This window comes from Lepisma saccharinum, chromosome 9, assembly GCF_977018435.1.
Source record: "Lepisma saccharinum chromosome 9, izLepSacc3.1, whole genome shotgun sequence".
NCBI lineage: Eukaryota > Metazoa > Arthropoda > Insecta > Zygentoma > Lepismatidae > Lepisma > Lepisma saccharinum.
The window spans coordinates 42,190,397-42,208,874 of record NC_139237.1 but is presented as its reverse complement, the minus strand read 5'-3'; the positions used below and the strand labels follow the sequence as shown (position 1 = coordinate 42,208,874).

At 37.1% G+C, this 18,478-nt stretch overlaps 1 protein-coding gene across 30 annotated transcripts in view; it reads left to right on the top strand.

The window, feature by feature from the left end:
- LOC145992030 (uncharacterized) overlaps positions 1–18,478 on the top strand; it is a 360,413-nt gene that overhangs the window by 52,499 nt on the left and 289,436 nt on the right. Inside the window, exon 4 of one of the 30 annotated variants that reach the window (XM_083128113.1) lies at positions 12,194–13,012. The exons of 27 other annotated variants lie outside the window; for them this stretch is intronic. In XM_083128113.1, coding sequence (XP_082984239.1) covers positions 12,194–12,497 — 304 coding nt within the window. In that variant the 3' untranslated portion in view covers positions 12,498–13,012. Of the gene's footprint in view, positions 1–1,570; positions 1,915–5,468; positions 5,891–12,193; positions 13,013–18,478 lie in introns of those variants that run through there. 2 more of the 30 variants (XM_083128120.1, XM_083128096.1) reach the window with 2 other exon arrangements.

Sequence of the window (18,478 nt, the reverse complement as noted above, 5' to 3'; positions counted from 1 at the left end):
ATGCATCTGCACAGGCCAATGACACATAGTTAAATAAATGGCAGACCTTTGTCTTCTTGGGCACTACCATTGGTGCAACTGTACCTACCTTCGTGCAGAATTGCTACTTCTTATTGTAGTATTTCCAGTGGCCCACCATGTATAAATACAATGTTGTAATGTTTCTTGCGAATTTTTGTTGTTGATACATGCTGCTGCTGAAAGTGCCCACATGGGAATTGCTATGTTTCCTATTTATACAGCTCTGTTCCATGCCTCCTGCAGTAATATGAATAGAGGAAGAGCGATGGTTTTTCCAAGTAGGTCTGGCATGCAGTCTTCACTCCAGCTTATCTCACATGATTACTTGGGTTAATTTGCAGCTGTGGACTGACCGGAAATGAATGAAGCTGGTAGACTTGTTTTGCTGCAACATGTGCTATGGTATTGGTTAATGTCTGATCTGTCTTGGCATGTACATGTTTGCATGCTCTAGATCAAAGTTCCCACAATTGAAAAAATGCATGGCAAGTTACCGAGAGTGGATTGAATTTTTATGGTTAGGTTATCCATGGGGAAGACAGGTTTTCTTCCTTAGCACTGTTGAGCATAGGAAGTGAAATTCTTCAGGGAGTTATACAGAGCAAAAAGAGAACTGACATTGAAGTTTTAGATAATACAATTACATAATCAGTGCAATGTCTTAATTTGTTCAAGTGGTGTCCAATGAATTTCCTCCAGTTTGTCATGTGCTTTTTCTGCACATCAGTGAGAGGCATGGAACCCATCTCAAAGAGATTTTTTGGTATGTTGTGTCATTCATAAACATGAGTCCGAAAGGCTGGACTCCCCAAACTGAGCTCGAAGCCTTGTCAGAATTTCAGCCGCTTTTACCCCTTCTTTTGTAAGAAATTTGATTACGATGCATTGCACAATGGATGGGTGTACCTCTTGCTCACTGATTGTGCTACTGACTGATGTGGAGAGTTGGCAATGACTCCAGGGAGGGAACAGACTCTATACACCCCTCATCACCTGAAGGCCACGGGGCTGTACCACACTTTCCCAGGCCATGCAAAAGAAAATACAGTTTATATTTGATTCACCCTCGTATTATAACATATTAAAATTGTATGTTTCTTATTCTAAATAAGAAATGTGTTCTTGAATAAATTTGCTGCTCCTATAATGAAGGACTGTTCCTGTCATAAAATTGATACTCGACATCAACACAATTCCATTTCTTTTGGATTAAATAATGTGTGATCACCGTTTTGCCAAGGAGAATGGTTTTCATAGTGGATAAAAGCATGAACAATGTTAGCCCCCGTTAGCCCATCCTGGGTCTTCTGGCTTCATTGCACATTATGGTGACCACTCTGCCATAGAAGGTGTCTTGTATATCGATTATTCTTTACCTTGTCAAAGCTGACTTATAGCTGTGTAGGAACAATAAGATGCATGTGAAAGTAATATTCTGGCACTGTTTCTTTTCTCACATTACTGAATACATTTTAACACATCATCCCTGCAATTGCAAATGCAATATCATTCGATTAGAAATTAATTCTATTATTCATTTTACTTTCAGCATTGGAAATCATTTAAACCCTCCTCTACCAATTGGGGCATTATTAAATACAGAAACTTTCAGTACATATGAAAAGCAGCATTCATGTTCTGTGTGTTCCAAGTCTTTTCACTACAGAAATGATCTTAGAAGACATACACGTATTCATACAGGAGAAAAACCACATAGCTGCCCCATATGCAGAAGAGATTTTAGTCGGAAATTTACTCTGAAGGGACATATGAAAGTTCACAGACCAAAGCCAGTTAGTTGTGAAATTTGCAGCAGAAGTTATGCCTCCGAAGTGGAATTAATAAATCATTCTGCAATTCATTCTAGTGTGTCAAAATATTACTACTAATAAAGTAAGTCAAGTGAAGCTCAGCAGTTATTTATTATTTTTTGAAGACACCTTCAACTAGAATGCTCTCAACGTAGTTTGGTAAATAATATTTTCCATTTGCAGCTTTTGCGAAGAATTCAACAGTGTTACTATCTACATAATCCAAAATTGGATATTACTCTACACTCTTCCATAGTTCATATGATATGATAATTCTTGAAAATAATTATTACACCCCCCCCCCCCCCATCATGAAAATGCGGAATAAGTGCTTCATTTCTTCTCTACCACAATCATTATTTCTTTCTATCACAAGAAGTCACAGAATTCTCTGAAAGTGACAAATTGCTTTGTGGTGTAACACTGTAGGAAATGATCCTGCTATAATTGATGCAGGGAACCTGGTACCTGTACTGAACCTGGTACTTCAATGTAATCAACAGCACTTTTCAAGGGACCAACATCTTCCTAACCATCAGGCCTGTGTTGAATGGCCTATGATTAGTAATGGATAGTGGACCAGTGACGGAAGTATGCTTAATTTTACAGAAATATTGGAAAGAACAACTAGACACAGAGACCTGAAATGAAGGAAACTTTGGTGTGGTTCTTGCAAGGGGCTCATAGACCAGTAGCCTCCTCCTTAAAGTACTCTCACTATAGAATGTTCGTAACTTGAAATCAACTTATTCTTAAACTGCTACATCTACTGAACTTCCCTGCATTTTTTTACTTTTTTTTTTTTTTGCTGACATGACACACACACACACACAGATATACAAGGTGCATTCAAGTTATAACACCACTTTTTTTTTTTTTTTTTCTTCCAGTATTGAAAAAAAAAGGGTGGTGTTATAACTTGAATGCACGTCGTACATACACCTACATACATATATATACATAAACAGTTGAAAATATACTTTGTATAAAATAATTACAATTCTTTGTTACTTGAAAACAAATACAGTGGACTTTCTTTATTTTGCACTCCAAGGGGGGACAGAAAAAATCGAATTAAGAATATCATGTATCATTAAATATGATTTCAAGGAGAATAAACTTCTGTTTGAATTGCCGAGTAATTCAAATTATCCAAGTTCGAATTGAAAAGAGTGCACTGTAGATATGTATTAACCCAGATAAGCCGGTGAAAAAAAAAATGAGTTTTTGCTCAAAATTAGATTACATTGTAACGTTTGGATGTCATTGAACACATTTTTATGAATTATGCTGCAATACATATATTATGCTACAAGTTGTGCTATGTCCTATATATAGGACGTCAGGTTTAAAAGGAGGTGAATGTTGCTATATCCTATGTCCTATATATAGAACGTCAGGCTCAAAGGAGGTGAATGTTTCTATTAAAGTTAATCATGGCAGTAATGGTCACCAGGCACTATAGGTTGCACAATACTTATTTACTACAGTAGACATATTACAATCACTGTTTGGAATATAAGTGAAAAATGTAGTAAGATATGCACATTTGTATTTATACACTATGATTGATACATCTCGTTCTACAAATTAGTAAATATACAGACATTTGTGGTTTTGAATTTAGGTTTATTGCTACATTGGGAATAAAATTTTCACTGTAGTTTGTTTCATAGGACTTATTTTGTATGGTAGAGCACAAAGCATTTCACGTGCAGTCCTATATCACATTTCATGCATCGGGTAGTAGTTTTGGCATGACACTGTCTGCATCTGGTTTGCTTATCCTGTTGAACAACCCAGTGATCAAGATGGTCATACCGTGTATCTATATTTAATCTCTGTGATGGCCTTCCCTGTGATTTTGCTGTACGTTCAGTTCTTTGCAACATATAGCAGGCAATTCTTCTCCGGAAAGTGAGGTGGTCCAGTTTTCCGTTATCATGTCTATGCAATTGCCATGCATTTTGTACTGACATGTCAAGGAAATGTGAGAGAAGGCTGAAATACCATTTCTTCCCTCTTACTGAGGTTCTATAAAGAGCAATATTTTGGTCCGCGCGATACACACCTCCCATGTGCTTATTGTATGTGTGGATAAGGTGTGGTTGCTTTACAATCACACGCTTCTTTTCTTTCTGAGAATAGCGACTTACATTGTGCAGCGGATGTACAGAGGAATAATTTGAAGCCATTGTTACCACATTATTATCATTCCACCTTGCAATCAGTATTCCTTCGTCTTCAAGTTTTACGAAGTCAACAGTACCTCTGGCAGTTTTCTTGAACTCCTTTGCTGATTGCAACGGGGCGTCACGTATTCGATCATTCCTAAGAGTCCCTGTAGCCCTAATACCTCTTGCTTGCAGTTCTTCAAGCAACTCAATGGATGTAAAATAATTGTCGAAAAAGAGCTGAAAGGGAAAATTTCCAAATTTGTGAAGCACATCTGCATACAGCAAGACAACGCTTTTGCCTTCTGCACGCAACTGACTCCCTGGCATATTGTCAATTACAGGTGATTCTTCCTCTCCGGAGTCTTCATCTGTTACGTCATCACATGCATTATCTGGAGGAAATAGTGTAATATCAAAAGATGGTCCTTTGGCAAAACTGTCCTCATCGTCATTCAGCAACTCCAGAACTTCGTTTAGGGAGAGACCCCTGAAAATATTGAACCGTACAATACTATTATGCATGACACGGGGCTTCCCTATAGGCCTGGTGACCTACATGTAGGACACTGCTGTACTAACGTACTAAGAAAGTGGCAACAAAGCACTGCAACATGCAATGTGTCATTTTTCATAGGTTTGTACCTTCCTCGGTACAATAACACACTTAAAAGTACTTAAAATATAAAAATTCCTTGAAATTATTACCTTTCAAATCCAAAACTGCTGTCTTCCATCACCGCTCAACTTACACGTGACTTCAATAATGCCAGGACTCCACACAACGACAAAGAATGACGCAAATAACGTGCAAACACAAAGAAGAGACCTTCGTGAAAAGGTAACTATAATGCCATCTATCCGTAAAAAAAAAAAAAGGTAAAGTGTTCCCCTGTGCATAGCACCACGCCATTAAGGCGTATAGGGGATGTTAAAGGCGGAAACTGTTTCCACAGGTGTCTACGTAAGAAAAGGCACGGTGTCCTTTATATAGGACAAGAGGCTTATCTGGGTTAATCACTGTCAATGTTGGCAACTCACTGCCACCATTCATAGAGGTTTGCATCGTTCTCCAAGTAATTGCACTCAAGACATTGTGAGCTCTATGTTGACCCGTCTTGCAACAATTCTCCCAGCCATAAGGGGACCTGGAAGTCAGTTTCTATCCATAACTTGCATAAGAAAAAGAACACCCTTTCCATTTTTTTAAAGTCTGCTTGATGCTCAGTTAGGCTAATCAGGACTGGACCTACAGTTTAAAATGGGATCTTGACTACTTTGCAAAGTGTCTGCACCAGAGACCTTTCCTTTTCTCTTAATGGTAAAAAGTCCATACAGAAAAAAACATTATGCTAATATCGCAGCTTGAGATCAATAGGCAATTAAATATATTTGTTTGCAATCATCATGGGATTATATTTTATACCAAGAAGTTCCTGATGTTACCTTTTTCTTATTTCAGTTCCATGTCTTTTGATTTGGGAGTGATATTAGACACCAGTGCTCTAAAGAGCTATAAATGCTCATGGTGCTCCAAATGTTTCTTCTCTGCTTGGGAACATACGAGACATGTGAGAATACATACGGGAGAGAAGCCATACGGTTGTCACATGTGTGGTAAAAAGTTCAGCGTGAAGTGTAATCTGAAGAGACATCTGAAGCTTCACCCTTCGGAAACAAATTTCACTTAGAATATGAAGTTTTTTCAGTTCAGGATTTTAGATATTCACTGAAGGGACTTTCATGCTCCATCCCTATTCTGTTTCTATTAGTGTTACTAATAACAAGAATTCAACAATTATCAGCATTACTTTTGAAGAAAATATTCTTAAAGTTCTACTTCAATAAAAAGCTCTGGTAGTTATGTTTCAATCCAATAAAATGTACACCTATGTAATAAAAAGCAGTTGCAGTAAACAATTCATTATTTTTAAAAATCAGTTGTTACAATGTTTCTTATTGATAATATTGACAGAGAAGCAAGGCAAAATGCAAAGGCTGATCAAAAAGTGATGCACATTGTTCCTGTCTCAAATGACAAGTCAATAAATGTTGAGAGAAGGGGGCTCATTGCTTTAGCTTCAAATTGGCCCTAAATATTTGTTTCTTCTCTTCGCAAATTGGACGGGTGGCCTAATTGAAAGGCCACTGGACAGTGATTTGAGTTTCTTCACAAATCTGTGAGTAACTTGGCCACATCAATTTGTACAAAACTTTTGCCAACCTATTGGTCACAGTGCAGTGGCGTACAGGTTGAGCTGATATTGGCCAAGACTTTACCAGAGTTCATGTGTCTAATGGGTCCAATAAATTGATGAATTAGTATATTCTGGAAATTATGCAAAATGTATGATTTTCATTAGTCTGTGTTTGCAAGAGCATTGTGGGGAAAATGGCTCTTGTGATTAAATGATTATCAAATGCGAAATGATAAATATTTTAAAACAAAACTCTGGTTGCTTGATATGGTATGTTGCTAGTGGAAAACTGTATGTTAAAATTTCTACCCAGCACAAGTAATAGCAACTTTCTCCCAGCCAAGCAGAAGCAGTCTATTTGTTGATGCACGAATCTAGCTTTGGCCATCTACTATTTGGACCTTTCTTTACGTTGGGATGTGTGGATTGACTTGTTTCAGTTGACATGTTTCACAGGTCCTGATATAGTTTTGGACATCCTTCGTCATCCTGGGTCACCATGCTTGAAATCACCCTTTCTCCAGGATAAGTTTCATGAAAGAGTTCCACAACCTTCCTGCGAAGTGACTGTGGAATAACTAACCTCCTCATCCACCATGGACATCCTACCTCTAGTGAAAGAAGGTTACGTCTTTTATAGTAAGATGAAATATAGGAATTCTTCATCAGATGATTGAACCTTTTCGACCAACCCCTTTTTACATACAATGCAATTTCGGTCATCACTGGATCTCCATTGGTGTGATCAGTGATTATCTGGAGAGAAATCTGTACTTTGTGCCTGATGCATTGCGCCTTCTGTGTGACACGGTAATCTGCTGAACATGTCTGCCACCAGTACATGAGAAGATGTCACTACGTCATAGTTGAACCTGGATAGAAAGAGACACAAATGTACTAGTAGCCTGTTGATACATATGTTTATACCACACCATTTTGTAAGACTAAACAATGTAGATGGTTAATCCTTACCGTATTATGTCAAAATGATACGTTTGGAATGATGAGAACAGCCTGTTATAGAATGGGGACAGTTAGTCCGACTTCATTAAACTTACAGAAATATGAAGTTCTTGCAAATCCTGCAATCTATGATGCAAAGAGTTCGATCTTACCAACTGCACCATCATGTATGAGGGAAAGAGGGATATTTCCGAGAAAAACAAGAACTCTCAAAGAATATTCAACTTTACATATTGATGAAACTAAATTTTAACTTTGTTTTCACAGACTATTGTATAGTAACAATTGTTTGCTTCTACTTCCTCTGGGAGGCAGAACTACGTTTAGGTGTTGTGCAATTTAATTTAATTTGCTTTGAAAAATTATAGAAATTATTTTTGTTTTATTTGAGATGGTGCTTTGAATTTATGTACGGGGTCCTTCTCAGTGCTGTTATGGTAATGTCATCGCCTGTAATCAAGAGGTACCTGGTTCAATACCTGGTGGAGGCACATAGTGGTTCAGTATTTTGAACTGCAGTCCCAGTTAACCTAACTGTGCACAAAGTAGATTTACAAATAACTTTTCGTTTGTCATTTCATTTTATTTTTACACGTGCTGCATTGATAATGTAACTCATACTACACATGAAGTGAAGAAGTATATATAATAGCTCACCATATATTCCATGTGAATATATTGATTATTTAAAATATCGTAGGTGACTAGAGAGAACCAATATTATATATCTCCTTGTTCTTTATGAATATTTTCAGTAAATTTCATGGTTGGTAAATTAGTTCAAGTTGAGAGACTCAATGAGGGCAGATCTGGAATACTATCTGGACCTTCTCACACGTTTATTTTTTCACGAATATAAAACACTTGATCTTCATGATGGATCCGGTAAATGCAGTTTAAGTATTACCTACATGAAATTTCGTGGTTCTGCGTTGCACAATTGGATAGTTGTTTCTGATTAATTTCAAAGGCTCACTGCCTTCATTCACTAAGGGTACAGCATCTGGAGCAAAGATGTTAGCACATCACTTCTTTTGTTTGTCCCTGGGTGGTGGTAGTTGTATTTTGTCCCATTTGGTGGTGCTGGTGTGCATGTTTCCTGGCTTGCATCGTCTGCTGTGTGTTCTGCTTTCTGTTGGGTATCGTTGGTGGGGGGTGGTTGGGAAGCTGGACCATCTGCTGTGCTGTGTTGTGTTGCTCGATGTGGTGTAGTTCCTGTTCCTTCCACCCACGCGAAGAACAGGGCAAAGAACAGGAAATACTCCACACTGAGCAACACAATGCAGCAGACGGCCCAGCCCCCCAACCACCACCCGACAACAGATAGCAGAAAAAACAGAAAACATCGCAAGCCAGGAAATACATGCTAGTACCACCAAATTGGAGAAAATTCAACTAATACTGCCAGGGAACTAACAAAGAAGTGACGTGCTACCATCTCTGCTCCAGATGCCGTACTCTTAGTGAATGAAGGCAGTCAGCCTTCGAAATTAATCGGAAACAACTATCCAATTGTGCAACGTGGAAACACGAAATTTCACGAAGGTAAAACGCTTGGTGTTAGATCAAACTCTTATGAAAATAATTTTACTTACACAAAACTTTATTCAACCTTATCCACTTTGAAGCATTTCCTTCCGGTGAACACCACAGCAAACATTTCTTCCATTATTGAAATGCCTTCTAGAATGACACGCACCTCTCTAATCACATTATCCTGTATCTCCTCTGTAGTTTGAGGATGACAGTCTTTCAAAATTTTTAAATCTGGTTTTGAGAATAAGGTAAGGCACAGCTGATATTTTCTTTTCATCAAATAATTGAGGATTAGGACTGACGAGGAAGCCAGTGTACTGTTGTGATGCAACATCCAGGTTTGGTTTCTGCACAACTCAGGTCTGTTGTCATTTAAAATTGCATGGGCAGATCTTATGGTGATGCCTATTTCTTCAGCAGCTTCTCCAAAAGTGAAGTAGCAATTTCCACAAATCAAAGCATGGGGGTTCTTGATGTGGTCATCGTCTGTTGATGGGAAGTCATCCAGATCTGAGATCGTCATCAGTTGACATTCTACCTGATTTAGAAAGCTGGAACCATTCCTTACATTGAGATCTGCTTATGCTTGCCTCTTCATGTGAGAGTGAAGACAAAAGTTTCATACAAACACGTCACTCTTCAAAGTCTTTCATTTTCACGTCTTCACAAATCTGACAAGCTGTATGTACACACATTCGGACAGACTGTAGTAGCCAAATGTCTAATGAAAAGTGAATGTAAATTTTCTTTGCCAAAATCTTATTTTTTCCCATGTGACTTAGGTATCCAGAATGGCCTTCTAAATTTGTCACTGTACGCATGGTATTATTGAGTGTAAAACTTCTGTTTTGAGGAGGCTAATTCATCCTCTGATGGGAGTTTTAACTGTTATATGTATTCTGTAAAACTTCTCAACTTTTTGTGGTAGATATTGCAGAAATGTTACCCTAGAAGATAAATTTTCAACATGAAATACATACCTACACTTGGTTAACAAAAGGAATGTAATAATTTGTGTGTTTAGATGTTACAATCGAGTTTCCACCGTGTGTGTGATATAAAAGCAATATCTGTACATTCAGGGACACTTGTGGGTTGTAACAGTCTCATTGATTTCCATTGGAATAGTTACAACCCAGGAATATCCTTGACTGTACCCTCATTGTTTGAGAGTTTTTTTTTTAAATTTGAAGAGTTTTGAGGGAATGTTGAAGTTTGTTTCAATTTACTTTATGCTTAGATAGGCTTATCAGGACTGGATGAGTTTGATCCAAACTACTGTGCAATGTGCCTCCACTGATTGCACTGGTAAACACACTTTTTATTGCTAAGGAATTAAGAGTCATTTTAGAGTATCTTTGCCATTGTGATTTTGAATATGATATCAGTTTTCTAACTTAGACTCTAGTTTTTGAGTAATGACTGTTCTTTAAAAAACATAAAAAGGCATGAAATCTCATTGTTAATCACTCTTAATAATGAGAAAACATTGTTTTTTTTTAGATTTTCTTGTGCAATTGGAACAATCATGTTGAAGATCCCACCAATGCCACACTAGCGGCGATTGGGTTCCAAAATGGGGGACAGGGGAAGATGCAAGGACAGTTTAGTGAAGAACTCATATTTCATTCCCTTCAACAAAAGAAATAAAACAAATAATGTAAAACTAACTTTTAATAAATATATGCTGTGCAATGGATGGACTAGAGAAATATTTTTAAGTTCTAAAATAAAAGCCATGCCGTAGTTCATGTCGACACCTCCAGCTCTTGTTGAGATAAACTTAAAATCGAAGTATCTCAAGAACTATAGCCAACTTTGCAAAACTGTTGTTCATTTTAGATTCAGCGCAACCAAAATACTCTCAATTTGTTCAAAAATCTTTGGCAACTAAGGCCCACCGGATCCGACACGACGAGATGCATCATTTTTGTTGCAAACCGACTAGGGGAATGTTTAACATGGCCTCTTATGGACCGCCGCACACCGGATGAAACAATTGAGTCGAGTCACGTTGCGATAAAACAGTGAGGGTCCCGGGAATTTGGTATTGCAGGAGCACGATGCGACAAAATGCACGGCGCATGTGCAAATCCTTTGTCCTTAGTACACCATCTGCATGTAACTAATCACTGTATCGTTTGACCTCACATATATATGTAGATTTGACTGTGTGATCAAGGTTAAAAATGGAGTTTGATCCAGAGAAGCTAATCGTTCTTGTCCAAACGAGGCCTCCATTGTGCGATTAGTACTCGACCGGTTACCATAATAAGGAAAACAATTGATGTGTAATGGAATGAAGTGACACAATTACATTACCTGAAAAAAAATAGGTCTATTGGAAATTATCTTGTATTTGAACAGAGAATGTAGTGCACAAGATGTATCTTAAAATTTTTCAGGAAAACAAATCTTCAGGTCTGTTTGATATTTATTACGCGAATAACTATCTGTTTGCAGTTCGCGAATTAAACTTTTTCCTTGTTTGCAGGATTCATATATTTACAAGGAAATTACTCACTTTTGAGAGGAGATAAATTATTATAATGAAAAACAGTTAGAAATACATCATCAAACAAAGCTACCCAATTGATTACTCATTTTCTCACACAAGAAATGTGTTTCCAAAGCTTCAATGACTTTCATGTTTTCACGTATATGTTTGTGATTTTTTTTTGTTATGCAACATATTTAGTTTTTCTATGAACAGAATATCAACATTAAATTATCATATTTACATATCATATTATTAAATTATCATATTTACAGTGCCAAAAGAACAGGGAGTTAGAAACTTCTCTGGTAGTAATGAGACTTAACTTTTGTTGCCAGGAATAATTGCCTCCTATGGGGGTATCCCTGATCCCCCCTTACCTCGCTCACACTGTCATATTCACCCATCCCAACTTCATTTTTGTTAGCAATTTGTAAGGTTATGTTGTCATGGAATATTACCATGAATGGAATTAAAGTAATCAAAACCTTTCATTCTTGTATGAAGAACACAACAAGACTCATCTTGCCTCATTGTGTTGCTTTGTGTATCATCACGTTGCATTGCATTGCATCATGACTCATCGTGTTGCAACGCATCGTGTCGGATCCAGTGTGTGGCTGGCCTAAAAAAAATCTTTTGTAGTCCTGTGTTGTTTGTGGTGCAATGCAATGCCGTTACCACTACACCAGTGAGGGGGCTAAGATAGGCAGCAAAGCAAGAGAATTATGAAAGTAAAGATAACAGCAATTTTGGCTCATTTTAGTGCTGGGTGAAATTTTATCTTATTACAACTAGATACATAATCTACATACATATTTGCATAGTATTTTTACACCTATCATGTTAGAAATATATATATATATATATATAATGATTTACCAGAAATGTTGGAACAGAAAAGAATACAAATTCCACGTAACACCTTAGAATGTAATGAAAATGTTTGTAATTCTACTTTGTAATGTTCTTTGTGCAACTGTTTCCTTTCAGTTTTGGTGTGCCTCCAGATCTGGCTGTAGTGGATCTAATCCTGGATAAGGTTGAAAAAAGATATAATTGTGCATATTGTCCCAAGGGTTTTAATGATATAGGAAATTTTAAGAGACATTTGCTAGTACATACTGGAGAGAAACCTTATGTTTGTGACATTTGTCAGAGGGGATTTAATCGAAAGGGCAATTTGAAATACCATAGGGTGATCCATGCGAAAAAACCATTCCATTGTACTGTTTGTGGCAGAAGTTTTGCAAGTGAAGCTCTACTGGAGAAACATTCCATATATCATACAGTGTGATGACAATGATGTTATCTTTCATGTTGACTTGGAAAATTAAACTTTGTGAATTGTTAAGTGATTGTTTTTACTAAGAGGATGTATGTGGCATAAGTTACATGGTATGTTTTAAGCCATATATATGGGTGGAAATAATTGAGGGAAACCCATCTGGTATTGTTTTTTTTTCTTGACATCTCTTCGTCACAAGTGTAACACAATAACTTTTGTTTTGTCACCATCATTGAGAGTGATGTTACTTCTATGCCAATTACGAGGGTGGTTTGAAAAGTTCTCGGAATGGAATAGAAAGAAACGACTTACAACAGTGATTTATTTTTATTTTTCAATGTAGTCTCCCTGTACACTAATGCACTTGGTCCAGCGATGTTCCAATGCCTTGATCCCATCTCGAAAATTAGATTCCTCCAGGCCTGTGAAATACGTGTCAACTTCGGCTATTAGTTTTTCCTTTGAAGAGAATCTCCGTCCACCGAGGAAACTTTTGAGTTTGGGGAAAAGATGGAAGTCTGAGGGAGCCAAATCAGGCGAATAAGGTGGATGTGGCAACAATTCGTAACCAAGTTCATGAATTTTTGCCATGGCAATGACACTTGTGTGAGGGCGCACATTGTCCTGATGCAAGATGATTTTCTTTCTTGCCAAACCTTGCCTCTTTTCCCGTATCTTATGCTTTAGTTGGTCGAGGAGATTAGCGTAGTATTGTCCCGTAATTGTTTCACCAGTGGGAAGATAATCGATCAACAGAATCCCTTTCGCATCCCAAAACACTGACGCCATTACCTTTCCAGCTGACCGTATTGCCTTTGCTTTCTTTGGTGGTGGTGAATCAACATGTTTCCACTGCTTTGACTGTTGTTTTGTCTCTGGGGTATAGTAGTGGACCCACGTTTCATCTGTCGTCACAAACCAGCGCAAAAAATCTGTTTGGTTTCTCTTAAAACGAGTCAAACATTGTTCGGAAATGTCCACTCTGATGCGTTTATGGTCCTGTGTTAAAAGTTGCGGCACCCATCTTGCAGATAATTTTCTCATATCCAATTCAACTGTTAAAATGTGATACGCCCGTTCGGATGACATTCCTATAGCTTCAGCAATTTCATGCACTTTCAGTTGGCGATCCTCCATAACCAATTTATGGACTTTTTCAATAATTTCTGGGGTAGTAGCACATTTTGGGCGACCACTACGTGGATCATCTTCTAAGCTGTCCCGACCAAATTTAAACTCGTTTGTCCACTTTGCAACAGTTGAATATGAAGGAGCAGAGTCCCCCAGTGTGTTCATAAAATCAGCATGAATTTCCTTTGCTTTCATACCTTTCTTTACGAAGTACTTAATCACCGCTCGAATCTCGATTTTTTCCATCTTCACAAAGCACTGCATGGGAACAACTACAAAGTGACGTCCGCACCACAGATCTCTACCCAGAACACTGACACGCCACGTGTTTATTAATAAAGGATGCCCTATTACTATGAGGGAACCTCATTGTCCTAGCACTGACATCTGGTGGTGATTCCGAGAACTTTTCAAACCACCCTCGTACATAACGTGTGGGAGGAGGATTTCTTGAGAATATTGTAAATAGATAGAGGCATTTTTTATGTGAATAATTGTTTACTTGATGCTTTTATTGTCTTACTTGTAGTCACAACTAGAGCCAAGTCTTTTTTTTTCTAATTTACACTGTTAAAATATGTAGCAAAATAAGTAAAATATGTTACTGTCAAAACAGAGTAATATTAGTTGCACTTTTGTGCACTAATTGTACTTGCAAACATAGATGAACAAGCAATTAAAATATTTATTTAACAAATATCTACAAAATTTCTTGACATCGAAATGACATTTTATTGCTCATTTTTATGAACATCGAACGAGAGGAATTTACATAGCTTTTGTGTCAAAGTGGTTGACTAACTGCTTGGGTTTGTAATGAACTGCAAATCCCCTTAATTTTTATTTTTCATTACCAAAGAACGTTACGATGGGGTTGGGAGTGGAACCCCCTTACAGAGGGAAGGAGTGCTTCTTTGTTGCCATCAGCTAACAAAATTATCTGCTAAGCATATTGTATATTTATACAGATTCCACTAGACAGTGCCGATGCTTGGATAAGGGTAAATTACATCAGATTAGCTGCTATCTTCTAGAATCTTCCCATATGCTCCATGAAAGTGTCGACTTGACAAAGGCTTCTATCAGTGGTCCATTGTTGCTCTATTGTATACTAATGTATCTTTTTACTCTTTCTGAATGATGATGTGGACTTTGATTTCTCATCATGGCAAGCAGAACAGTCATCTCATGAAGATAGTGAAACTGATACTATTATGCCAGAATCATACTATGCCATTTACGAGGGTCACTATTTATATTTTGAGCCTTGGCAACACTGATTGAAGTTAGGCGCGATTTGACGTTTGCACGGAATCGTCTGGTATTATTGACCATAACATACTTCAAATGTTTTGTCAGTAGCTTCATTTGTGTTGTTTATGTTGCCTTGGAGATTGCGCGACAACAATAAAATGGAATTAACTCGTGAACATTTTCGTGCGATGATTTTTTATGATTTTTGACGTGGATTATCAAGACAAGAGTGCATCGATCAACTTACTTCCACATTTGGCGATGAAGCCCCATCCTTTGCCACTGTGAAACGCTGGTATAACGAATTTAATCGTGGCCGCCATTTGCTCACCGACGAGATTCGCAAATGTCGTCCAAAATCAGTTGTTGTTCAAGAAAACATTGATGCTGTGCAAAACCTAATACTGCAAGATCGTCATGTGACATACTGTGAGATTGAGGCAACCATAGGCATTAGTTCCACCAGCATATATAAAATATTACATGATCATTTAGCTGTGAGAAAGGTATGTTCTCGTTGGATCCCACACAATTTGACAAAAACTCAAAAAGACGCTCGCGTCAATTGGTGCAAACAAATGCTCAATAAATACAATTGTGGTGCTTCGAAAGATGTATATAAGATTGTAACAGGTGACGAATCATGGATATATGCATATGAGCCGGAACGTAAGCAGGAGTCGACTGTATGGGTGTTTCAAGATGAACCCAATCCAACAAAAGTTGTTCGCTCTCGAAGCACATCGAAACAAATGGTCGCCTGTTTTTTCGGGAAAACTGGTCATGTGGCAACTGTGCCTTTTTAGAGGAACGTAGAACGGTCAAGTCTGAATGGTACACAACAATTTGTTTGCCATAGGTCTTCGGTCAAATACGGAAAAGAAACAAACACCGTCGGATCATTCCTCATCAAGACAATGCCAGCTGTCACACATCTCGTCTAACAACCGACTTTATGAACAGTCAAAAAATCGAATTGATGTGTCATGCGCCGTACAGTCCTGATTTGGCACCCAATGACTTCTTCTTGTTCCCGAATGTCAAGAATAAATTGCGTGGACAACGATTTTCGTCGGCGGAAGATGCCGTTGATGCGTTCAAAACCCATATTATGGAGGTGTCTCAAGAAGATTGGAAAAACTGCTTTGACAATTGACCATAAAGGAGAACACTTCGAAAAACAATAAAGCAGTTTTCAATGCCAAATTCGTGTTTTTTCATTGTTAGGCTCAAAATATAAATAGTGACCCTCGTACTATGACATCAGCTGGTATGTGGGACGAGTTACTAAAGTAAAAGAAGACAACTGCATAATCAATTTCCTCAAAGAATCTTTGGGTACTTTTAATTGGCCTCCTCATGACGACATACAAAGTGTACACAAAGAATTTATCTTGTGTGGTCCTATATCTTTAAACGGAAACAGACCATTTACTTTAAGCCGCTTAGACCTAGTTCGAATCAAAATATTATATTCACAGAAGAAAAAGGGCCTTATAAAGTCACAAATATGTTTTGCTTGTTTTGTCTTTGTTCATTTACCATAAAACCTATTGGAAATAAGCATTTGAACATGTCAATTGATTTTGCTTTGAAAATATAGAGCTATATAAAAACTTTTGCCATTACATTAATTTTCTTGCATTTTCATTCCTTTGTAGTAAAAAATATATATAAAAAAACAATATGCACCAAAATTTTAGGGGTAAATAAGACACACATGTTGAGTATCTTTATCCTCCAACCAGTTTAATAGATAAAATGCATTAAATACCCAACTTGTTTCTTATTACCCCTATTGAGGTAATAAGGTGAAAATATTTTAAATTATTTTATAATTTTTGTGTGCTCTTTTTATTGCAGAATTGAGCTCATTTTTTTCTGGGTACATTGGGTTACCCAACTATGCAAGAAAAAATATCTTTTCTAGAAATTTAAAATTGTTGTCTATGTTAATTTTTCATAATTCATATTACCCCATGTCTTTCTTATTCCCCCACTCTCCCCTAAGCAATACCAAAAACTAACTAACTAACTAACTAACTAACTCTCTAGCCTTCTTAAACCCGAAGGTTCATGACTGCAGCAACACAGGCCTTCCATGTTTCCCTATTTTGAGCAAGTTGAGCAACCCTAAGCAATACACACAAGAATAATTTACCAGATATGTTGTGAATTTATGGAGTTTATAATTAACCATGTATGAGGAGGACCTACCTGATGGCTTAGCAGGACGCTGTTGTCTTGTAGTCAAGGGGTCCTGGGCTCAGTCACTGGTCGAAGCACATTGCACAGTGGTTCAGATTCCACATTAAACTGTATGTCCAGTCCCAATTAAACATAAAATGATTGTGAAACAAATACAACCACTTCTCTTCCCACCATGAGATTTGTATGAGCAAACATGTGTCATACATATTCAGGGCTGTAGCTCAGTAGTTGTTTCACCTGAAAATTATTTGTATGATTGATTTCCAATCAAAAATATTATAGAAATAAATTAATTTAATTATCAATACATCATTAATTATTATATTAATTACAGAATGTGTTTGTGTATTCATGTTGGCTCATGTAAATCCCTATGAATTGAAGCAGATATCTTTCTAGAAACACAATAATAATAATAATCTTTATTAAACTGGTAGTGGTTTGAGCTGCTAAGTCCACTCTTACAACCAACCCTTGTCGATATGTAAATAACAGAAAAAGAAATACATGAGATATAATAATAGGAAGCATAATGAGTAATAAAACAAACACAGAATAAGTTGCATATAATACTAGTAAAAACATTATTTTTTAATGAGAAATTACACACAAACACACAACTTGCATCCCCATATAAATTCATGAACTAATCCCACAGTGAAACTGAAGTTTTAGAATGTGATGAGAGCATTTGAAATTCTATTTTTACTGACCCTCCTTGTGTAACTGCTTTCCTTTCAGTTCTACTCTCTCCCCAAGTGCAGCTGTATTGGATAGTCACGCCATTGAAATTGGAAAGAGGTATAAGTGTTCATATTGCTTAAAGTATTTTTCTAAATTGTGTAATCTTAAATATCACATTCTTATACATACTGGTGAGAAACCACATATTTGCAACATATGTCAGAAGAGATTTCGTGGGAAGGGTGGTTTGAAAAGACACATGGCTGTTCACAATCCAAATAGACCATTCTATTGTACTGTTTGCAGCAGAAGTTACGCAAGTGAAGCTCTATTGCAGGATCATGCTATTATACATCAGTGTGGTGCATCTATGCACAATTGAATCGTTTGAACATTTTAAATGTAAGACTTAAAATAGAATACTCTTTTAAGTGTTACGATGTCACTTCTAGTAGATGATGCAATTGCGTATTGATTTAATTTGTTGTTTTTTAGGTACTACAGGATATTGTTTGCAAGTGGAAGTATGTGGTAATGCTAATGTATTATTTTGACTGTTGAAGTTTAACAACTGTAATTCAGGCAAACTTGTTCGGTATTAATATTATTTCATTCATTCATTGTTTTAAGTGTGAAGATGGGGAACTCATGGACTTTGTTGTGGGTACCTATGGTGTTGGATCACAATTCTATAGTTTTCCCCATGTCTG